General features: G+C 35.8%; 4 protein-coding genes across 7 annotated transcripts; all 4 read right to left on the bottom strand.

Moving 5' to 3' along the window:
• Nucleotides 1–587: 587 nt before the first annotated feature.
• LOC140809234 (cytochrome c biogenesis protein CCS1, chloroplastic-like) lies at nucleotides 588–5907 on the bottom strand. Of its 3 annotated transcripts, XM_073166779.1 has the most exons (6): nucleotides 4487–5907; nucleotides 3733–4017; nucleotides 2924–3001; nucleotides 2607–2713; nucleotides 1930–2202; nucleotides 588–1829 (listed from the first exon to the last, which is right to left on the bottom strand). In XM_073166779.1, exons 1-5 carry the CDS (start codon nucleotides 5115–5117, stop codon nucleotides 1954–1956), a joined length of 1350 nt encoding a protein of 449 aa, XP_073022880.1. In that variant the 5' UTR covers nucleotides 5118–5907; the 3' UTR covers nucleotides 588–1829; nucleotides 1930–1953. The 3 variants fall into 3 exon arrangements, with proteins under 3 accessions (XP_073022880.1, XP_073022882.1, XP_073022881.1); XM_073166781.1 differs by lacking the exon at nucleotides 588–1829 and having other exon boundaries at nucleotides 2037–2202; nucleotides 2881–3001; XM_073166780.1 differs by lacking the exon at nucleotides 588–1829 and having other exon boundaries at nucleotides 2057–2713; nucleotides 2881–3001.
• Nucleotides 5908–8308: 2401 nt separating this feature from the next.
• Nucleotides 8309–10704, bottom strand: LOC140810070 (uncharacterized). Its single transcript, XM_073167881.1, has 3 exons — nucleotides 9432–10704; nucleotides 9233–9351; nucleotides 8309–9143 (listed from the first exon to the last, which is right to left on the bottom strand). Exons 1-3 carry the CDS (start codon nucleotides 9973–9975, stop codon nucleotides 8628–8630), a joined length of 1179 nt encoding a protein of 392 aa, XP_073023982.1. The 5' UTR covers nucleotides 9976–10704; the 3' UTR covers nucleotides 8309–8627.
• LOC140809117 (uncharacterized) lies at nucleotides 9981–10567 on the bottom strand. Its single transcript, XM_073166602.1, has 2 exons — nucleotides 10351–10567; nucleotides 9981–10258 (listed from the first exon to the last, which is right to left on the bottom strand). The coding sequence occupies exons 1-2, from the start codon at nucleotides 10565–10567 to the stop codon at nucleotides 9981–9983; spliced, it is 495 nt and encodes a 164-aa protein (XP_073022703.1).
• Nucleotides 10705–18052: 7348 nt separating the features above from the next.
• LOC140810163 (UPF0496 protein At4g34320-like) lies at nucleotides 18053–20548 on the bottom strand. Of its 2 annotated transcripts, none has more exons than XM_073168019.1 (2): nucleotides 20141–20548; nucleotides 18053–19612 (listed from the first exon to the last, which is right to left on the bottom strand). In XM_073168019.1, the coding sequence occupies exon 2, from the start codon at nucleotides 19538–19540 to the stop codon at nucleotides 18371–18373; it is 1170 nt and encodes a 389-aa protein (XP_073024120.1). In that variant the 5' UTR covers nucleotides 19541–19612; nucleotides 20141–20548; the 3' UTR covers nucleotides 18053–18370. The 2 variants fall into 2 exon arrangements, with proteins under 2 accessions (XP_073024120.1, XP_073024121.1); XM_073168020.1 differs by having other exon boundaries at nucleotides 18053–19524; nucleotides 20141–20545.
• Between the last annotated feature and the right edge of the window lie 3562 nt (nucleotides 20549–24110).

The following is a 24110-nucleotide window of genomic DNA, read 5'->3' as shown; positions in this document are numbered from 1 at the left end:
GAGTTAATTTTACAAATTAATTTAATCAATGTATTTATATATGTATGTATTTTATATGGTGGTATAAAATATATGTATACATACATGATATTACTATATCTTGTGTATTAAAAGTTAATAAATACTTATATATTAATTATATGATAATATATAACTAATGAAATACATAGAGTTCTAATAACAAAAGGACTCTTGGGAGAAGAATTATAAGAATGACTATCTCCGCATAAAAACCAAAATAGCTTAGAGTCCAACGTAATATAGCAAAATTATAATTCTAAATGTCTTATGAATGATTTGTTAAACACACGATACTCAAGCTGCATTTCGATTGTCGAAACAAAAATTTTTAAACTTCCGATACGTTGTGGGTGCAAAAATACGATTCACTAACACTCCGATGATCGAATATGAATGTATCTTGAATTGTGTGCTACAATATGACTCAACGAAAAGAAACTAAATTTTGGTCCTAAGTTATTTTTTGTGCTAAAAATATTACTTTTTAATGTAAATATGGACCAGTTCGCCCGTCTCACAAAAACGCTACTCAAGAAAAAATACTCGATGAAATTAAATCATTCAACTTATACAAGGAATAACACATGTAACATGAAGCAATATGTACACAAAGTATATATCCTCTTGTTCATATCTGGTATATTAACTGCTAAAATATACAATGTATGTGCAACATACTAAGAAAGCGATACAGAGCAAAGTACGAGCAAGAAAATACATATACGCGATGATATCTTCATCAAACTTCGACTTCATCACATCTATATATCTCACTCGAGTCACTGGTATCCCGATTACTCAACTGTTCGATGATTTATTACTATTTTCATCAAACTTCAATTACACCAATATGATTCTTTTGTAATAAAAAGAAATTAAACAAGCCATTTACACGGTCGGTTCATGTAGAAGAAGATGGCTTGACTATTTCTGGTACTTGATCGAGCACGAAATTCATGTCATCTGAAAATTCGGCCTTGGCTCGATTCGTTTTACCTTCGACAAGGACTGTTGTTCCGTCTTGGAATGGCCAAATCTTTTAAACGATTCGAACATGTACATGAAAACCAGATATTATTGAATTCCTGTGATAAATTAATCAACAGCCAACATATTTGTTTTACCTGTGTGAGATGAGAAACTTATGCAAGTAGTGACCATTAGAAAACCGAAACCAGCATAAACAACTGGCACCCCGGGATCAAGTCTGAATGAAAACAAATTTACCATCACCATTGAAATTAAGAAAAGAAAGAAGGAAAAACCAAGTTAAACAGATATATTTATCCGTTTCTTCGATCTCACCTTTAGTTCAAGGCCGGTACTACCAATCGACTATAATACAATGATTTTCACACCATCAATGTCGATTGGGAGATTCGAGTTGGGCCGCCTGACTCCAGCAAATTTTCCTTCTGTTGTATAAACAACCGATTGCGTATCACAAGCTAGCATTCATCTACAAGCAACGCTGTTGGCACTATACGCAGAAAAGGTGATAGGAACTTTAGTTTATTTCATCAAACAACGCACAAAAAGCATACAATCCCTTGATATTAGTAGAATCGGTCTCCAACAGGAAGGAAAGTTCCATAAAGCTTCTTGTCAGCATCGACTTTTAGAGGCGCCATAGCCAAATGAAATGTCCCTTCTTCGTTTTTCATAACTTGTAAAGCCGACAAGCTCCAATCTGTCTGGTATATGGTGATCCCACTGTACCTCAGAGGGTTGTTCACACTTATCGTCTTCCTCATAATCTCTTTGCCATTAATGTCAAAAAGTGAAAGATCACTATGGAACTGTGAAACCTGAAACCATAAAAAGGTTAGAAAAAATGCTAAATTGGCGGTGATGACATCAAGAAAAAGGAAGACGATACATTTTAGACTCATTGATTGAGCTTATTACCTCTCCAATATCACAGTCATCCATCTAGAATCTGTTAACATGAACCTCGGTATTGAAAGTTTCTGGAGTCGATAAAAATCCACTAGGTTCAAGTATGTCTCCCATGACAAAATTCAAACTCTGTGGAACAGTAACCGACCCCCTGAAGCTGCCAGTAGCACTTATAGTTCCACCAACCATTATCAGGAGCAATGCTAAATGGACTCCAACGGGTGCAAACCTACCCGCTGCTAGTCCTTTGAATGCATACAAAGAGGGACCCTTCAAGAATACCTAAAAAAGATTCTACTATTATGGTTTTGAAATAAGGAGATCACTAAAAAATAACAGTCGAAACATAGAACCAAGAATCCACTACGGTAGTAGAAGCTACAGTTGATAATAGTCTTGGAACTCAAATATTTTGAATTGTACATTGTAATGCCAAACAGACACCGCCACATGTTAGTTCAGGGCAATTATTGCATCCAAACACTATATTCCCAAAAAAACCGTAAGGTATGTATTCTGGTTCAACCAAGTGTAGAAAATACATAGAAAAGTCCTTCAATTTCACCTAGAAGCAAAACTCTTTAAGATACTCAAGCTCCCAAATATCGATGAATAAAAATATCAGCAAAAGCTAAACACAAGGACGTACCATTATAAGCCTTCAAAAAAAGGACATGGCATTATACTTCATAACCAGCACAGAATGATCCCCAAATCTTGAATCGAAGCTCTAGGTAAAGTGTCTGAATAGTCCTGCTTATGAATTGCCTCAGGTGAATGTACGAAAGACCACCTGCAAACCACGTATAGCATTACCAAAATATTAAAGGCTATCCAGATGGCAAAAACCAATAGTCATCAAAATCAGACATTTTTGCTACCTTCACTATGGGGATCTGTGTTGCATATGTACAAGTCATAAGCGATGCTCCTAAAAGAATGAAGGTTCCAAGGAATTACCGGAGATGAAAACATATGGTCAAAACCAAGGGTGAAAATCCACCTCCATGTAAAGAATCCCAAGACAGAGAGTGCTTTTGAAAATAGAAATCCGGCGCCTCACGTTGCTCGATTACAGTTCCTGCAAGAAATGAAAACAAGCAATTCCAATTTGTACATCTGAAGCTGGAGTAGTGGACAGAATGAATACTCTGATAGATCTTAAAGAGATCATATGAAATGCCAAATGGGATTTGTCACTCTACAGCAACAAAAGTCATATGATCAAATTTACATCATATCAAGAATCCTGATTTTTTAAAACGTGAAAAAGCATGTGACAAATTTTTCTTCCATATCAGAAAAATTAGAGATGGTGTAAATCACTCAAAGTCTCAAACTGTCCCAAACCTAACACGAATATGCTGATTCTGCTGGTCTAATCACTAATGTAGGATAATGTAGCATGATACACAACATTTATTACAGTAAAACAAACTTACACAAAGATCACAAGATTAATATATCTAAAAAACAGGTAGAATGCCAAAAGAATAAGGCCTTTATGGCAAAAAGAACAAAATGATGATAAAAATCATCCTGTGGCTTCTCAATTACACACATTCATCACTGCCCAATGTTTTTCACACACCACTGAAGTTATGTAAAACCCAAGAGTGTAACATCATCTGTGCACCATTAATACAAAATTGATACACAAAAATTTGACTTTTTCCCATACAACAATGACGACAAGAATATGCATCTTACCCAAAAGTGTAACATCATCTGTGCACCATTAATACAAAAATTGATACACAAAAATTTACCTTTTTCCCATACAACAATGACGACAAGAATATGCATCTTTACCTACTGCCATTAGGGCAGCAAGAGCAAACATTTCAGCAATAGCCAAAGGCAAATTCGAGAGCGCTGCCAACGCCTTTCTTGAGAACCCTTTAAGCAACCAAGAACTATCTTTCTTACTCCGTGGCACCTTCAGCGGAGCACCACCACTTCCACCTCCTCCCTTTTCGGAAACCACTGGAGCTCCGCCCGGCTCAGGTGCCACAATGTTCGTTTTAATGGGCACCTGCAGCTTCTTATTTGCACCCCTCACACCACTCTCATTCTCCGAGGTTTCAAGCAAGAACACTATTTTTAAAAAGTACAAGATATGTATCATATTACATTTTAAGAATAAAGTACGATTTTTTCTTTTTAATTCTATTTTATTCATATACGAGACAAAAATATGACAAGTTTTTAAAACATACAAATTTTAGTCATTTAAACATAATAACGACCAAAAATCTAAATTAACCTAACTGAATTTGCGAGTTAAATAAATTATATTTGATAGGTTATTTTGGTTTAATCTAAATGTTGCTTAAGCCGAGGATCACGGGACAAACTAAGAGCATATTACTTGAACATTTCCAATTTGAAACGTGCTTAAAAAGATAAAATACGAGCACGTCACATTGAAATGTGCTCAATTGGTATAATGCACAAGTGGAACACAACTGAACTATAATATACAGTTTCATATCAAGAATTCTAATTCTAACTCCATAAACGGATATACTTCAAGCAACGATCAGATGCAGGAGCACGAGAATACCAAGAACGACGAAAATCAGCTTCCAAGCTATTGGTTTCCATTCGATTGGACCCAAATGATAATGATGAAAACCATGAACATACCCTCCATGAAAGGAACTCGAGAACAAATTCGGTGTACCAGAAGTTGTTCCATAAACAGTAGCATCATGAAAATCATGTAGCTGAAGGTTAAAAATGGCTGGCAATGCACCAAAAATATTAGATAAGACCTGGTGACCGAACCTCGCAACCCCCATTGGCATCAATCCGGATATGGGATCCAGGTCATTTTGGCGGACAAAATTTATACCTACACGTCGGGCAGTTTGTGGCCTCTGCCCCATTGGTCGGTTTGGAATAGAAACTCCTGATATGAGACGGGTTCTTGGGTCGAAACTTGATTTACCCCTCCCATATATTGGAACTAATTTATCTTCTTCAACAAGAGCTTTGCAAACCGGGCACTCGTGAGAATGTGAGTGGATTTGAAGCCATTGGTAGAGGCAAGACCAACAGTAAAGGTGACCACAGAGTGTCACAATCGGATCCTGTGCTAACTCGAAACAGATGTTGCACTCGAAGTTCCCAGTGTCAGACAATATATCGGATAAGCTAGAGGCGTCTGTTGATTGAGCAATCCCGAAGTCCATATTTACAATCTGGATGCAGACCTGAAAAGTGAAAACATCTCTTAATTCATTCAACAAGAACAACCATGCCTATATATAATCAAGGTGGGGCAGGATTCAAATGGGGTAAGCACATCAATCACCATTCACCCAACTCAAACGAAAATGCTGAATTTCATGTTTACTTTTTTAAAAATAAGTATGTTTCCTACCTAATATTTTACTCACTACCCCCTCGTCAGAATTCCCTAATACCCCTTACAAGCGTGAAAATCGCATTAGTAGGAAATTCAAATTATCAAACAATGGAAAATTATAAATTCCCCTGCAGCAAATTCAACAACCAAATCTATAATGCTTTTTTCTTGAAAAGCTATCAGTCTCATTACTTCATCCTTCGAGAAAATCGATAATCCTTATGGCTAAAAAACTATAGCTAGATCTTTAATGTATGGAATTCATGCATATTTCTTCCAGATTAAAGGATTATCCAACTCAATATTGAATCAAGAAGTGAATTCACTAAGGGAAGCAGAACTCCTCGAAATCAGATAACTTTTACACAATTTATTCCTAAAAGATACGAAAAATAAAACTCAGAACAGCAAGCAATCAACTACATATCATTATCTAATCTCCAAGCACCAAACAGCGAACCCACCAAAAAGAGAAAGAAAAACTAACTCCTATTAACCCTAACATAACAAAATGCTTAACACCACAAAACCCTAAATCTCTGGCTACCCATAACGAAAAAAATCAGGAAAAAAAAGAAAGAAAGAAAAACAGCTACTTCTCCAGTAAAAAATAATCATACTTTCAAGAAAACAGCAATTGATCCAATTATGAGGGAAAAAACCAGCTAATTTAAGGCACAATGCACCGTAAATTCATCGATAAATAATTTAAAAAAAAAAACAAATAGAAATACTTGCCTTGTGGAATTGGAATGGGAATTGTAGGGAAGAAAGTTGGTAGATTAATGTAGGAAGAAACGCGACGTGAATTTGCTGGGCATTTTGTTATTTAATTTCAGTCAATTATTTAATTAAACAAAATGAGACCTCTTTTTTTAATTATTCATTTTCCTAATTAAATAATTGACAAAAATTATTTTACATATTTTCTCCGAATTTTTGTAGATAGTTGAAATTAATATACAGTGAATATATGGTTATTTTTTGGACTTTCAGGGTCCGATTTGAAATTAAGAAAGGATTTGATCGGAATAACTAATGTATTTGAGATGTTATTTTTTTAAATAAATAGTTGATCAAAGTTATTTTACAAATTTTTTCACGCGTTGTGTGATTGTACAATATTTTTAATAATTTATTTGATCTATATTTAAATGAGGATTAAAAAATATAATTATAAGAAATAATTAGAAAGATCAAGTAAGAATTGAACTTACAATTTGATGTCTAAGAAACAAAAACTATATCAGCTGAACTTTACGTAGCTTGGATTAAAAGTTTAACATTTTATTAAAATATATAATTTTTAAATAAGACTATTACACAAAAAATAAGTTACTCTAAATATCTCAAACCTAGTAATATAATATAGATGTTAAAATATCTTGGAATTGAAAGAAATTAAATATAATATTGCATATTTGAATCTGATTAGAAGAGCTCAATATAATCCGTAGTTATTATCTTTCGGTGAAAAATTGTAGACTAATATAATAGTTTGTAAATTATATTATGTAAATAATGTGTGACAAACTCGTCTGAAAATTATTAAATACAAAGAATCGAATTATGAATAGAAGTAGAAAAACAAGAGCACAATTATTTTAAAAAACAAGTTTTGTCGTGGAGAATTCGTTGCCAAAAAAAGGCAAAAACTTGTGTGTGACAGTCTCACGGATCGTATTTGTGATACGGATCTCTTATTTGAGTCATTCATGAAAAAGTATTGTTTTTTATGCTAAGAGTATTACTTTTTATTATGAATATGGGTAGGATTGACCCGTCTCACATAAGACTCACTCGCCAAAAAACATAAAATGCAGATAAGTATATAAATAAATATAAAACTTGGCAAGATTCAAGAACACAGCTGAATAATGATTTAAGTACTATTGCCCGCATGGGCTTAGCTCAGTTGGTCAGCAGCAGTAAATCTTGGAGCAATGACCAAAGATCGAGTCTCGCAAGCGGCAGTGTGGGAGTTAAATTCCCTCCAATGAGAGGGAGCTCCTTGTACACGACGTAGCATAAGGTCTAGCTAGTCTCTGATTTTCTACTCCTAAATTATTTCCGAGGAAGTCAGCTTCATTCTTGTACCCTAAATTCCACCGGAATCTTCTTTGCTTCAGATTAAAAGTGCATTAAAGAAAAAAAACAAAAGATTGAATATTTTCTGCGCACCAAAGGTAAAGTTCATTTGATTATTCTTGAAGTAAAAAAACACGTTTCGGATTTTTTTCCCACTACTCTATGTTTGCTTCTGCCGCTCTTTGTGTTTCTTTTTCTTGAATTTATGTGACTGAATTCTGGAATTTGCACGATTCAGTTTAATCCACATTTGAGGTCATTTTCCTTCAATTTTGATGTATATGGTGGGACTTGTGCTTAGGACTCGTGGGTTTTTGCAGATTGTCTACGGCAGATTAATCGTGAATATAGTGCAGATGATGAACACTTGTTATACTTGAGGTTTGTTTGTACTTTCTGACCAAAATGTGAGGATTCGATCATAAAATTTATCCCTAGCTTATCAGTTGTCATTTTGATGGTTGAGACTTGAAATTGTTTGTTCTTTGTTAAAGAGTGTAACAGTTTCGACATATTATTTATTTTGTTCATCTTTAATTATTTGATGTCGAACTGAATTTCGAGTTGCAGCCGATGGACTCTGACTTGGTTGTTCGATCGAGAGAAAGCTAGAGGCACTACCTGCTAACTACATTGCAAGTGATACAGTGTGTTCTTTGTTTATTGGTGTTAGTCCTTGTTGGTCTCATGTGCGACAACTTGAGATAATAATATAAAAATAAAGTATAAAACTTGGGATATTGTACCAACACCTCGGCGTCTGTTTGAGATTGTACAGATATTTGTCCAACCTGCAAACCATTCTTTGTCTTTTTCCGCAAAACCTTCTGGTTGAAGCATATAGATTTCTTATTCAAGATCTCCATGAAAAAATGCACTTTTCACATCTGTTCTAGATGTTAGTCAAACACCGCACATAATGCCAACACTACTCTGACTGTTATAAGTCGAACCCATAGTTGTCAAGGCGCTAGGCGACGTCAAGGCGACGAGCCACTGCCTAGCGCCCGAACGCCTAGGCGACAAAAGGCGATCGCCTAGCCACGAGGCGATAATATAGAGAGAATGTATTATATATTTATGTTCTACTAAAAATCAACTATTAATAATAATGAACTGTATGAAAAACTAAATATATAAAGCTTCAAAAAACAAAAAACAAAAATATCTCAATATTGTCGATAAATCAACACATTCAAATCTTATGCGAGACAATTTAATTTTTCCAAAACAATCTAGACTCAGATCAATCACTTTCTAATTCAATCATTTCATCCACATCACCATCCTCCACATTTTCATCAATGTCTGAATAATCATCTTTCCACACATCATCATCAAACTCTCCCTCGTCAGTAGATTCTTCATCTACATCCATTGGTGATTGTAGAGCATGAGTAGTTTGGCCTGTCACCCGACCTCTTCGTCCTCTCCTACCTTTGCCTGTAGAAGTTGAAGCTCCCCTATTAATAGGGTTCGAGGTCCGTTGTTGTCTAGCATGTCTGGTTTCTTCTTCTACTCCAGCAGCCTCTGCTACAACGTTCCATGTCAAAGTATCATCATCATCATCAAAAACAGGTTCCTCTCCAGCTTCCATCATTCCAATCAACCACTCATTATTACAATCATCAATATTCCTCAAAACTATAGGATCTCTTTTATCCTTCTTAGCCGCACGAGCCTTGAGTGTTTGATTGTACTTAACATATACCAAATCTCTTAGTTTCTTGTGATCTAGTCTATTCCTTTTCTTTGAATGTATCTGTGACACGAATGACGAAACCATCATAAACTATAAATTGAAAAGAAAAGTGAAAGAAGTCATGTAATACCGTAATAGTATTTACTCACATGCTCAAATATGCTCCAATTCCTTTCACAACCCGAAGCACTACATGTGAGGCTAAGAACTTTGATAGCAAATTCTTTCAAATTTGGAGTACCATTGCCAAACATTTTCCACCAATCCGCTGAAAAAAAAATGTATCTCATCATTTTCATTTGATATTTAGTATTTAACTATTTAACTTCTTGCAAAAAAAACACATACCAGGCGCCATTGGTTGGTCTTTATTATTCCTTGCTCTAATGGCAAATTCGTTGCCGAACAATGACTCCGAGTTCTTATATACCGGCAAGTCCTCCATAATAATCTTATCCCTCACGTCATGGCTTGGAATCAATCTTTGTATGCATGCAAACAACCCATTTGTGACTTCTGTATCCGTCTCAACTTTCGGATTGTGATAGTAAAAATATGGGTTTAAGTAGTATCCTGCCGCGTGCAAAGGATGATGAAGCTGATTATCCCATCTAGCATCAATAAATTCTAACACTTTTTTACATTTCTCTCTGTTGTTATCAAAGGACTTGAGAATTTTTTCTTTTGCTCTGTCCATAGCTTCATAGATATAACCCATCGCTGGCCTTGTTTCATTATCGGCAATGCAAAGAACCATCACTAGAGGACACATCATTTTAAGGGTGTATGTCACATTATTCCAAAATGAAGGCTTGAAAACAGTATCATTTGCCTTCTTACCCTTTATATCATTTGACCATTTACTTTCTATCCACTGTGTTGATATGAACATTTTCTTCAAAGCCTTTTGTCTTTTGTGGAGGCTTTGCAAAGTGAGAAATGTAGTAGCAAAACGGGGGTGACTCCATGTCTTGCCAGCTCTTTTTTTCCAGTAAATTCTGTCATCATGTGCAAAACACCTCCATGATTGTAAACGTAACCAACGAGAGCAATTGCTCTAGAAATAGTCTTCCGAACCACCTCAATTTTGCCAATATCCTCTAGCATCAAATCAATGCAATAAGCAGCACATGGAGTCCAAAACAAATTCGGTCTTTTTTCTTGTAGAAGTTTACCTACAAAAAAAAGAGTACAAAACAAAAAAGAATCAATTTATGTTATATGTAATATAATATCCAAGGAAATAAAATTTCAATACTTCACTTACCGGCTAAAACATAATTGTTGCCATTGTCTGTAATCACTTGCACGACATTTTGCTCTCCCACACGCTCTACAAATCTATCAAGCAACTCATATAACAGAGTTCCAGTCTTGACATGGGCGGATGCATCCACATATTCCAAGAACATTGTTCCTTTGGGTGAATTAACCAAAAAGTTGATCAATGTTCTATGCTTCCTATCAGTCCACCCATCAGACATAATTCAGCAACCATATTTCTCACATTCATCTCTGTTTTGTTTCAACAACTCATTTGTGTAGGAAATTTCTTTCTGTAAAAGTGGTACCCTCAATTCATGATAACTTGGTGGTTTCAAATTCGGCTCGTACTGACCTATGGCTTCAATCATTTCCTTGAAGCTATCTAACTGGGCAGCATTGAAAGAAATCGCAGCTTGATAGATGAAACGAGCTATCTTTTGAACTGTTCGATCTCTAAGCTCTTAATCACAAGCATCGTTTATGTTTGTTTGCCTCAATTTCCCCCCTTTGGTTTTCTTCTTCGTGATAAAGAGATCCATCGGCCCTTTAACACTTCCAGTTCCAGCCTCGTGTATGGAAGTCAAACTTCTCTTTTTGCTTGGTTGTACATCTTTTTCATCGTCTTCATCTTCATCGATATCAAGAAAGCAAAAATCTTGCTTCATTCCACCGCAAGCTCTCAATGTTTGCTTCTTCTTTTCATTCATATAATTCAACAGCTTATCACGGATACTTTGAGGACACTCTTTGCATTTTCTGACATTTTTTGAATTCCCAGCAATATGTTGTTTGGCTCGAAAAATTCCTCCATTGGACGTGAAGCCACAAAACCTACACGTCACACTATTAGTATCAGTTGGATTTTTCAAATAACAATGCTTCCAACCGGGGTCTTTCTTATTATCCCCATCTGGTTGTGTGTTTTCTGATTGAGGATGAGAAGCCATACTAGGCTATTTTTTTAAAATAAATGCAAAACAGAAGCCTGAAAGAGAAGAAGCCTGCGGCAGAGAAGAATAGTTGAAAGAGAAGCCTGAAAACAGAAGCATGCGGCCGAGAAGAACAGGTCCAGAGCTTCAATCTTCAATCGGCAGGGGAGAATGATGTGCGCAGAACTGCAGGGGAGAATGGTGTGCGCAGAACGGCACGGCAGAAGCTTCAATCGGCAGGGGAGAAATGAGAATACGTATCGACATGCGATACTAGGCTTTTTTAAAAAATAAATTAGTTATGGGCTGAAATTAGTTATGGGCTTATTTAGTTGGGTTTTGGGTCATTAAAAAATAAAGGAGAAGCCTGCTTATGCGATGCGCACAGGCTGCTGCAAAGAGGCGGAACGCCTGGAACGCCCATCGCCTGGAGAAAGGCGGCTTCAAGGCGCTAAAGGCGCTCGCCCAGCCATGCACATCGCCTGGTTGTCCATAAGGCGCTGAAGCTCCGCCTAGGCGCGCCTTTGACAACTATGGTCGAACCACAAGAGAAAATATCTCATTGAAGTCGATGTTTCTTTCTGGCATAACTTTTTACCATCAATCTAGCACGATACCACTCTACTTGGTTATTGTCATCATGCTTGATCTTATAAACCATCAATTACCAATGGATTTGCTTCCTCGTGGTAGTGTAAAATGATCCCAAGTTTTATTCTTATGTAATGCCTTCAACTCTTCTTGCATTGCTATCATCCACAAGGATACATCTGAGCTTTGAGTAGTCTCATGGAAACTCGATGACTCACCATCCTCTGATAATAGACAATATGCAATATTATTTTCAGTAACAAAATCTTAAAACCAACCTGGTGGTCTTCAGTCTCGAATTAACGACCTCACATTGGAACCTCAGACTCAACTTGTTCTTATTCTTGTTCTTCGTGCTCGACTGTTTCACAAGAAATTTGACCTTCATCTGTCTTATTTTCCACCTGAAATATAGTAGTTTCTGAATGCAACGTGCATTTGTCTCTATTTATTTTATCTTCCTTAAAGATTGCTGCTGATGACAAGTTTGTGAACAGTAGGATCCCACAAGTGAAACCTCTTTACTTCATCAACATAACCCAAGAACATACATTTTCTGGATTTCGAATCCAACTTCGATCTTTCTTGATCATCATACAGAACATACACAGAACTTCCAAATGTATGCAAATGAGAATAATCAGTCGGCTTCATAATCCACATAACCATCAGAGTCTTCAGATCAGTCGCCACTGAAGGAGAACGATTGATAATATAGCAAGCGGTTTTAACTGCTTCCGTCCAAAATGACTTATCTGGATCGGTCCTCAACATGGCTCCTGTTCTGTCCAACAAGATCTCCTGTTCATCCGCTCTGCCAGTCCATTCTGTTGAGGTGTGTAAGACGTCGTAAACTGTCTTTTGATGCCTTCATGTAGACAAAATGCATCAAATTCGTTATTGGTATATTTTCCTCTGTTGTTAGTCCTCAAACACTTGATTTTACTTTCAAAATCAAGTTCAACCCGTGCTTTGAATCTTCGAAGATCTAGAAAACATCTGATTTCTTCTTGATTGGATACATCCACCATCTTCTAGAGATATCATAAATTAACAAAACAAAGTATTTCGCTTTTCTTAGGGATACAACCAGTGCTTGCCAAACATTTGAATGAATCGACCCTAATATGCTTTTGCTTTTGGCATGGAAGTGTCAAAGTTTAATATGTGTTGTTTATTGGTAACACGATGTTCACAAAAAGGTAGTGACGCTTTTGTAAGTCTCGGCAGCAGCTTTCGTTCTGAGAGAATTTTCAACCATCGTTCTGATATTACAGAGCTTTTTATGTCATAACACTGTTAATTGTTCTCTTGAACCAATTGATGCAATAACTAGTTCTGCCTCTTTGTGTGTTTCTCCCAAAGAGGCGGACGGGGATAAGCATTGTCATGACCGAGCTTTCTATGTCAATGTGTCATGACACTGTTTATCCATGTCCACTTATCCTCGTACATCTTTCTCAGATTATCCCAGATAACTTTTGATATTTTTATCTCATAGATACTTGACAGTATTTCGTTTGGTATAGTCAAACGTAAATTGGCAACAACATTATCATTCATCTCATTTCACTTTCTATCGTCCGTTATTTCCACCGATCTATCTCCATTAGCTGCCAAGCAATTCTCCTTTCTTAAAACTGATTGTATATTTATTTTCAACAACATAAAATTGCTTCTATTGAATTTTGTCATTTCGTACTCACCCACCGTTATGTTTACAACAATTTAGTAGACTGGACAAAAATAATCATGCTTTAATAAAAAAAATCTCAAAAAACTCTTTTATGACGTGGAAGATCAATCTATGCTGCAACCACAGAGCATACTCAGAATTTTAAGAAATTTTAAACCAATGTTTCGATACCACTTGTTGGTCCTACGTACAACAACTTGAGATAATAATATGAAAATAAAATATAAAACTGGACACCGAGATTTATGTGGAAAACCTCTAAAAATTATTAGGGGAAAAACCACGTACAAGACAAAGAATTATACTATAATATTTTAAGGTATACAATCACTCATTGTGTTTTCAAAGAGAACACATACTCTCTTAATACAAGAGAATAAAACTCCATCGCAAATATTATAGAACTAAACACTCAAATGCTATAGGATAAAAGAAACACTCGAGAATGGAATGATATCTGAATGAAGGGGAGAGAGCTTTATAATAGAGCTCCTCGTCCATGTGAAACCGCGTCTCGGCGGTTTCCTTCCATCTGCAATTTTCAACAAAGTCTGCCCCAACTACCACCATAAATCTTTGTCTGCCACCAACCAATCAAGTTGCCGACATTTAAGTGCAGACCCTTGTACATATTTTAAGAGGTCTGGTGATTTTTATATCATTTTGTTGTTGTATGCGGATGACATGTTGGTAGCAGGCTTCAACAAAGATCAGGTCCAAGAATTAAAGGCACATTTGGCTAGGGAATTTGATATGAAGGACTTGGGACCAGCAAACAAGATTCTAGGGATGCAGGTTGACAGTGACAGAAGTAATAAAAAGATTTGGCTTTCCCAGAATAATTTTGGAAGTAAGTCTTGCAACACTTCAACATGCAAGATAGTAAGCCAATCTCGACCTTTTTTCTTGTTAACTTCAAGTTATCTTGCGAGATGTGTTTTGGCAGTGAAATAGAGATGATGGAGATGTCTCGAGTACCATATGTATCAACAGTGGGAAGTTTGATGTTCGCCTTGATCTGTACAAGACCAGACATTGCTCAAGCAGTGGGAACAGTTAGTCGGTATATGGCGAATCCTGGACGAGAGCATCGAAGCACTGTTAAGAGGATCCTTAGATATATTAAGGGTACCTTAAATGGTGCATTATGTTATGGAGAATCAAATTTTACAATTAGGACTTTATGTCGGTTTAGATTATGCAGGTGATCTTGATAAGAAAAAATATACTACTAGTTATGTGTTTACATTTGCATAGGGAACAGTAAGCTGGGTTTCAAAAATACAAACAGTTGTACAGAGATAGAATATATGGCATCTACTCAAGCTTGCGAGGAGGTAATGTGGATTAAAAGATAATTGGAAAAAATTTGACACAAACTATAAAAAGTTAATTTGTTTTGTGATAGTCAGTGTGCTTTGCACAACGCAAGGAATCTAGTTTTTCATTCAAGGTCTAAACACATTGGAGTTCAATTTTATAAGTAGTAGAAGAAGGAAGTGTGGATATGCAAAAAATTCATACACAGAACAATGTATCTGATTTTCTGACCAAGCCAGTGAATACAGATAAGTTTGAATTATGTAGATCCTCAAGTGGCGCAGAAGAAACGTAAGCAACAGGAAATGTCAAGATTGAAAGGATGTGTGGAGATGTGTTTGATTGTCAATCAATCTTCAAGTGGGACAAATGTCGGCAACTTGATTGGTTGGTGGCAGACAAGGATTAATGGTGGTGGTTGGGACAAGCTTGTTGAAAATTGCAGATGGAAAGAAACCGTCGATACGCTGTTTCACATAGAGGGTGAGCTCTATAAATAGAGCTAGCTCCCTCCCTTCATTCATATTTCATTTTATTCTCGAGTATTTCTCTTATCTTGTAATATTTGAGTGCTTAGTTATATAATATTTGTAAGGTGTTTTGTTTTCTTGTATTAAGAGAGTATTTGTTCTTTTTGGAAACACAATGAGTGATTGTACATTATAAAATATTATAATGAAAGTGATTTTTATCCTAATCATTTTTAGAAGTTTTCCACATAAATCTCGGTGTCCATTTTTATACTTTATTTTCATATTATTATAATAAGTTGCCGTACATGGGACCAACAATCTTTACCGTCTTTATGTCATTAGTGTGTTGTGGTTTTTGGTAGCTGTTATCTTGATATTTTTCAGTGTACACCACTGTAGAAAAGCATCAGCATTCTTCCTGGGGAGCTGGATTGCACTATGGCCTTTCTTTTTCAAGAATATAATCAAAACTGAATTTGTATTATCTGGAGACCAAGTTACGGCGAAGGAACGAGTATTGCTTATCGCGAACCGTAGAACCGAGGTGGACTGGATGTATTATTGGGATCATGCATAGTTTGATGAAACTACCTGTATTTGGTTGGGTATTTCATATTATGGAGTTTATTCCCATGGAGAGGAAATGGGATGTTGGTGCATCGACTGTGCATCAGATGCTTTCGAAATTCACAGATCCTTGTTTTTTTTTTTGATCAGAAACTATGATTAAATATATTAGAGAAAGAGTTACATGTACAGTGGAAAATTCACAGATCCTTGTGATCTTCTCTGGCTTGCTGTTTCCCCAGAGGGCATAGATTTAACAATTTCACTATTGCCTCCGTCTCTTAAAATAAATGTTTCTTTCATGTCACCTCAATGTGTTGCTTGCTTGCACACAAGAAAGCGGCACTTTTTCATGTTGACATTTAAATGGTTGTCATTTAGGAACTAAAAATTGTGGCTTCCACTTCGTGTGGTTTTCCCTGTGGTACGTTCATATAAATGTGACATTTGAGTTGTTATACTTCTTAAAATGGTTGACTTATCCGTAATTGCTAGCTTTAATTTTTGGTACATCCGCGGCCCTTTAGTTTTTCCAAGACTTTTATATATTGAATGTTAAAGATGTTATATAATTGGAGCTTCTATGTGATGTTTATGTTCAGTTTAGCATCTATGTTTCATTACTCTGTGCTTATATGGCTTCTGCTACATGTTTTAATCTTCGGCCCGACGCCCATTTTCCGGTTTGAGTTCTTCCATCATGTAATGAAATAAAATTATGTGCAACAAGATTTCTCTCTTTTAATGTGTAGTGTATCCAGACCATGTTGCTTGGATGAGAATTTGTGTTCTTACATTTTTTTCATCAATTCTTTCAATTTATGGTTTATTAACACGCAAGGAATTCGACTCCCTTTCGTATGATTACATATTTACGTAAGATGACATTTTCATAAACAGAACAAATTTTATATCTAAAAAAGATCCATATAAAGTTTAAAATTTTATTATTTAGTGGATAAAGATTTTTTTAAAAAGGAAGATAAAATTGTATTTCACTACCATCAGCGTACGCTTGTATTCCTCCATCTTTTTATTCAGGCCAAGAGACTTGAGTTTAATTCACCTTTTACTAATTATTATTCTATAGGAGTAAAAGATCTTTTGAGCTTTTTTAATGGGATTTATTAAGATAAACGAATTAAACTCAAATATGATAATGATTCATTAGTTTGTGAACATGTTCATAGTAAGGTTCATGAATCACCTCATAAATTAAAAAAAAATTAATATTTTTTACAATTGATTTATAAATTTTAAATTTTATTTATGAAAAATATATTAAATTTATTATTAGATATAATTTTGTTTTTAATGAATTTAATGATTATTTAAATTTATAGTTTATCTATTCTATTTTATTAAAGTCGACGGTATGATAATAACTATCTGGGAAGGACACCGATTTTTTTTTCTAACTTTACCATTATATGATACTAATATTACACTTTTATTTTTTAAAAAAATTTTAACACACACTTTTGTTTTTATTTTTTTATTTCAACAATTCAAATATCAATTTAGTCCTTCTATAATTTGTCAAATTTCACTTTAGTCCATCGATAATAATAAAAAAGACTGTACACACACGCATCGCGTGTGCAGAGTAACTAGTATTTATTATGCTTCTGTATTTTTTTATAAAAAAAACTTGTGAATCATGAATATATTCGTTAAGTAAAGTATGAGCTTGGTTCAATTATAAACGAATCAAAATTAAACATTCAAAAGTTCAGTTCGGCTCAACTCGATTATATCTTTACATGATACATTGAATGCTTAAACAAATGTTTCTCCGTTTTAAGTTTTTTATTATTTTTTAAAGTGGAATCAATTTATTGTATAACAAGATTAAGAATTTATATACTAAAATTAAGAATTCTGATGGATGATTTTGCAACTACAAAATTGAAATGAAATTCAAATCCATTACATGTCGAGTTATACAATTTTAATAGTAATAATTGTAGATTTCAAATACATCATCAAAACATTTTTAACTCAAATATCTTTATCTAAATATATATATATATATATATATATATATATATATATATATATATATATATATATATATATAAACACACACACATCATCAAAGCAATGGATATATATATAGAGAGAGGATAGAGATAGCATACATTATCACAATAGGCATAAAATGATCCTGGCTAAGAAATGACATCACCAAGCACAGGAATCCACTAGCATTACATCTAACAAAGCATTCAGATAGTAATACAAGTCCAAGAAAAAATTTCAACAAGAGGAAAGTATTAAACCAACGCTACCTAATGTTTTTGGTCATAAAACTAGGAATAAGATCAACAGCCCGATTACTAATAGTCGCATGAAGTTAACAATCTACCTCCATCATGTCTGTCCTGTTCATCCTTGTTCGTACGCGAAACACCATAGTATCCGAGTATATATCAACACAATGTTTCAATGGTCAGGGTGTTTGATGATCCTCTGCAAAATGACAGTTCTAGCCTTGCGAATATCGCGACAGCAGCTATCAGCTTGTATTCCCAATTCCTCGGCATCCTTCGTGAAAGAATCCGTTTTCTTCTTAATTTCTTCGACTCCAAATCTTAAAGCCTCTTCACTGATAGCGAAATCAGCGGTTTCCAAAAGGGATTCGATCTGAAGCACTAACTTGTCAATCAAAACATGGATACTGTCCAAATCTTTGATGGTCACATAAGTTCCCACAGTCATGCTGTTGATGATCTCCTTCTGTCCCTTTACTGCATTTTCATAGTTCTTGAGAAGTGAATCAATCCACTTCCCCATCGAGCCAAGAGGGATGGACGTTGCAGCAGCCAAGGCGGCTGCAACAGGTGGTGCTGCTATGGCTGCAGCCACCACCGAGAAAATCAGCACAGCGGCGAAAGTGGCAGCAAAGATTATGCTAGATATCTTCCTCCAGGTATGGATGGACTTTAACTTCTTGTCCAATTTGCTCTTCTTAATCTGCAATCTCTCCAGCATTACCATTTGCTGCTGATGCACAGCCTGAAAGCTTTGAAAAAATTCCTCGGTGAATGGATCCCCTGCCTCCCGAAACGCCTTCAACTCCTTCAAGGTTTTTGCATATTTCTCCTTCCCTTCCACTCCATCTTCTCCTTCTTCGTCGTCAAAGTGATGTAGCGCAACGAGAAGCAGCAACTGGTTATCTCGGGCTCGTTTCAAGCATTTCTCCAACACGGCATAGAAGTCCATAGTCTTAAGGCTGTTCTCGAAATACTCCTCGACAAGATCAAACAATTCTTGATTGTTCCAGATATCTTTCTTGCAGTCAAGAATCACTTTCACCACCTCTTGATTCATCTCCAGAAGGCATTCGGTGACTTCCCGGAGTGAATCAAAGGACAAAGCCCGAACTTCTACCCCGCTGGCGAGGGAAGTTATCACATTGTTGGTACGCGTTTGGAGCGCGGCATCAAATGACTGTATATCCGCATCGACCCGACAGGCTGCCACATAGGAGTTCAGCTCGGTTGAGTATTGAAGATTGTTGATAGGATTTGCACCTGAAGCCTCAGTAGCCTTCTTGCTCATATGGCTTCCCATCGTGTCCCAAATTTTCAATAGCTCTGAAAAACAAAACATCAAAACAACATCCAATTTCCCAAGTTTGCACGTTTCTTTACACGGATTGAAGCAATAATTGTTGCTTCAAAGCTACAATAAGATCAAATTAAAAGCTACACAAAAAACCAAGAAATGTATTTATTTCCCGAAAACACACACAACATACATTATTTTACAAATATTTCCACAAAACGCCTTCCAATCAACTTTTATATTCAACTTTTCACCACTTCCAAAATAATTATCTTACTAAATTCTATTCTATGACATTATATTATATTGTCAGATTAAATTCCGAAAATGCAATTTCAAAAAATACTTCCCAAAGTACTAAAAACATAAGCAAATATGCTCGAATTTCTTTGGGTCAATCCTCTGAATCACAATTCTGCAAGACTCCTATAATCCTAAGGCAGGAATTTCCCATCAACAACCTCAAAAAAATCAAAACCAATCAGCGTACAAATTCAAACACAGAAACCCAAGAACAAATCAGCTCCACAAATAAGAGTCGTAATCATACAAGTTTTCCACTTTCCACAAACTCCACATGAAAATTAAGAGAACCCATAAATACAAACATTAAAAAACAATTAAAACTCAAAGAAATACCAGTACCTCATGGATTTCTCGTCGAGTCAGCAAGAAAATAATGGGAAAACACAATAATTTATGATCGATAATCTGATGGGTATTTAACGGGTAGGAAAGAGAAAGGGAAATAATATTATATTAACACGTATACAGATTTAAGATTCTGGGAAATGTGAAGCGGCAGATAAAGATTCAGGTTGATTAAGAATGAAGAACAGATTGAATTAAGAAGATTAACTTGCTCAAGTAGCCCAGGAAAAAATTATTTAAAGTGGTGGTTGAAATTATGAAGAAATTTTAGCTTGCACGCATGAGTTAATTCATAAATCTTCGCACGGGAAACGCGGGAAGCAATGACTTCCCCTCTAATAAATTTTACAGCTATGGAATATTAAGTATTGATGTGGAAGAAAAAAAAAAAGAAGAAATGGGAATTTGTATTGATTTGATTAAGCCTAACAAGTATGAGTTATCGAGAGTAATATTTTTTCATTGATAAATTAAATAAGAGATCAGTCTCACAAATACGATTCGTAAGACCGTCTCACCCAAGTTTTTGTCATAAAATTATGAGTAGTGAGATACATCTCCTTATATTACAATTACAAATGTTAGTCTCGGGCGAATTACTCTTGATATTATTTTTATTAAACTGATCTTCGGACAGAAAATAATTAGAGACTACAGTAATAAAAAATGTGTCATGATTGCTAACCATTGAACCACCATATTTCCGATTAATTATGAAAATATCATTTTTGTATTTATCTATGAGCAAATATTATTGTACAGTACGCCAAGATAATACTAATATTCAAAAAAAAAAATCAATTTTTTTTTAAAAAATAGCCTAGAAGAAATATCTGTCGTTAATCTCCTCAATTTCTTGTGGTATTCTTCGACATTCTGACCATTATCGGGATGTGTTGGGATATCAGGGAAATAAACGAGGTAGCATCGCAGCGGAATATCGTAAATAATATCAAGAAATGAATAACACGAACACCAATATTTATAGTGGTTCACCCCAATATTGGGTTACGTTCACTCTAAACCTCTCAAAGAGATCACTTCTTTAGTTCTTTATTAATAACAAAGAAGACGAGAGAATTGAGAATACAAAGTATTTCACTTAGAACACTCTGATTTTAACACTCATTTTCTCCCCACTAATCATATTCCTTCCAAGGATAAACACTACTTAAGAAATCTCATACTAAATCATTTTTCTCAATTCTAAAATTATGATTGTAGATGAGAGGATTTTGTGTTTTGGTGTGTTTTTGAGATAAAGAATGGTTGGGTATATATAGGTAAAGTTCAGGGAAAAAAACAAAAATCAAAACCTCATTGCTTACATAATCAAACCTAACATTTTTTGACTAATCAAGACATGTGCTTATAATTAAAAAATGGTGTTCTTTGAATTCAAATTTAGGTAGCTTGATTACTTAGCAATTCTCCCCCTCGAGCCCATTTTGTGTATTCGATCAAACCTGCAACAGTTTTACAGTATTCCAACTTCCATTTCGGCAATGTCTTGGTCATTATATCAGATCCATTTTTCACAAGTGTGAATCTTCTCAAGTTTCAACAACTTCTTCTCCCATACATCTCGTATCCAATGATAACGAACATCAATATTCTTTGATCTTGAATGCATTGAAGGATTCTTTCCAAGATGAATTGCACTCTGACTATCACATAATAACTTGTATTGATCTTGCACAAAACATAACTCCTCCAAAAATCCTTTCATCCATAACATTTCCTTGCATGTCTCAGTTGCTGCAATGAACTCCGCTTCAGTGGTTGACAATACTACACATTTTTGTATTTTTGACTGCCATGACACAGCTGCCCCTGCAAATGTAATCAGGTATCCTGATGTGGATTTTCGGGAGTCAACATCTCCTGTCATATCTGCATCTGTGTGGCCTACAAGATCAAGTTTGGATCCTCCAAAACTCAATCTATGTTTAGAAGTTCCCCGTAAATATCTGAATATCCATTTTACTGCAGCCCAATGTTCCTTTCTCGGTTTTGAAAGGAATATACTCATTACACCTACTGAATGAGCTAAATCCGACCGAGTACATATCATGGCATATATCAGACTTCCAACCGCTGAAGCATATGGAACACTTTTCATTTCTTCTTCCTCATCCTCTGTAATAGGACTCTGCTTTGAGTTCAACTTGAAGTGGTTGGCAAGAGTACATCCAACCGCTTTGGCTTGGTCCATGTTGAATCTCTGAAGTACCTTCTCAATATACTTCTCCTGCGACAACCAGGTCTTTTTGACATACCTGTCTCGATGGATTTCCATGCCAATAATTCTTTTTGTTGGCCCCAAGTCTTTCATAAAAAAAAGTCTTACTTAATTTCTTCTTTAGGCCTTTGATTTCAGAAGCATCTTCGCCAACAATCAACATATCATCTACATAGAGCAGAAGCACCATAAAATCATCATCAGAGGTATCTTTGACAAACACACAATGGTCTGCAGTGGTTTTATTGAATCCCTATTGAGTTATCACTGATTCAAACTTCTTGTACCATTGTCTTGGTGCTTGCTTGAGACCGTACAAACTCTTCTTTAATCTGCACATGAGGTACTCTTTCCCCTTCTCTGCAAACCCCTCTGGTTGCTCCATGTAGATTTCTTCCTCCAAATCCCCATGAAAGAATGCGGTCTTGACATCAATTTGTTCCACCTCCAGATCAAGCTCAGCTGCTAACCCTAGTACAATCCGGATGGATGTCATCTTCACCACAGGTGAAAATATTTCGTCAAAGTCGACCTCGTGTTTCTGTCCGAAACATTTGACGACAATCCTAGCTTTGAATCTTGGTTGACTACTGTGTTCTCCGTGCTTCAATCTAAACACCCACTTATTCTTCAAAGCTTTCTTGTCTTTCGGCAATTTCACCAGCTCAAATATCTCATTCTCATACAATGATTGCATTTCTTCTTGCATACCCTCCATCCACTTATCTTTGTGTTCACTGGTAATAGCTTCCTCGAAGCTCTCTGGTTCTCCCCCGTCAGTTAGAAGGATATATTCATTTGAGGAATATCTGGTTGAGGGTCGCACTTCTCTTCCAGAACGTGTGGTCATTGTACCACGAGAACTTTCTGCTAGTGGTTCGTTGTGAACACGGATTTCATCATCATCCTCATGATCTTTATGCAATTTTTCATCTTCAACCGGTTGTGGATTTACCATTGAAGGCCACCATTCCAGATTTTGTTCAGATCCAGAATTCTCCTTTTCCGCAGTCTCTAAGAATTCATTCTCCTGAAATATGGCATCATGACTTCTTATAGGCTTTCTTGTAACCAAGTTGATTCTCGCCATAGCATATAAATATGCACTTTCTTGTTTTGACATCCAACTTCTGTCTTTCATCCTTTGGTATATGAACATAAGCAACACAACCAAATACTCGCAAATGATTATAGGAAACTTATTTGCCTTGCCACACCTGCTCCGAGACATCATAATTGAGAGGGACACAAGATGAGTGATTCAATATATATGCAGCAGCAACCACGGCCTCACCACAAAATTCCTTAATCAGCTTTGCATGTGAGAGCATGCTTCTGACTCTTTCTGCCAAAGTTATATTCATCCTCTCAGCTAATCCGTTGAGTTGTGGTGTCTTTGGTGGTGTTGTTTGATGTCTGATTCCGTTCCTTTTGCATATCTCATCAAAGGTTCCAATGTATTCTCCTCCATTATCCGTTCGAATACATTTGAGTTTAATGGATGTTTGTCGTTCAACCAAGTTTAGAACATTGTTGAATGTTTCCGCAACTTGGTCCTTGGTTTTGAGTGTTCACACCCAAATTTTCCGAGAATGATCGTCGATAAAAGTTACCCAGTACCTCGCTCCTCCGAGCGACAATGACATTAGACCACATAGATCTGAGTGCACCAGATCTAGTATTTTATCGCCTCTGCTAAGAGGTGAACTTTTGAATGATATC

Source organism: Primulina eburnea, chromosome 13 (assembly GCF_022965805.1).
Source record: "Primulina eburnea isolate SZY01 chromosome 13, ASM2296580v1, whole genome shotgun sequence".
Lineage (NCBI taxonomy): Eukaryota > Viridiplantae > Streptophyta > Magnoliopsida > Lamiales > Gesneriaceae > Primulina > Primulina eburnea.
Note: the sequence above shows the minus strand (reverse complement) of the source record. Positions and strands in the feature narration are given on the sequence as shown.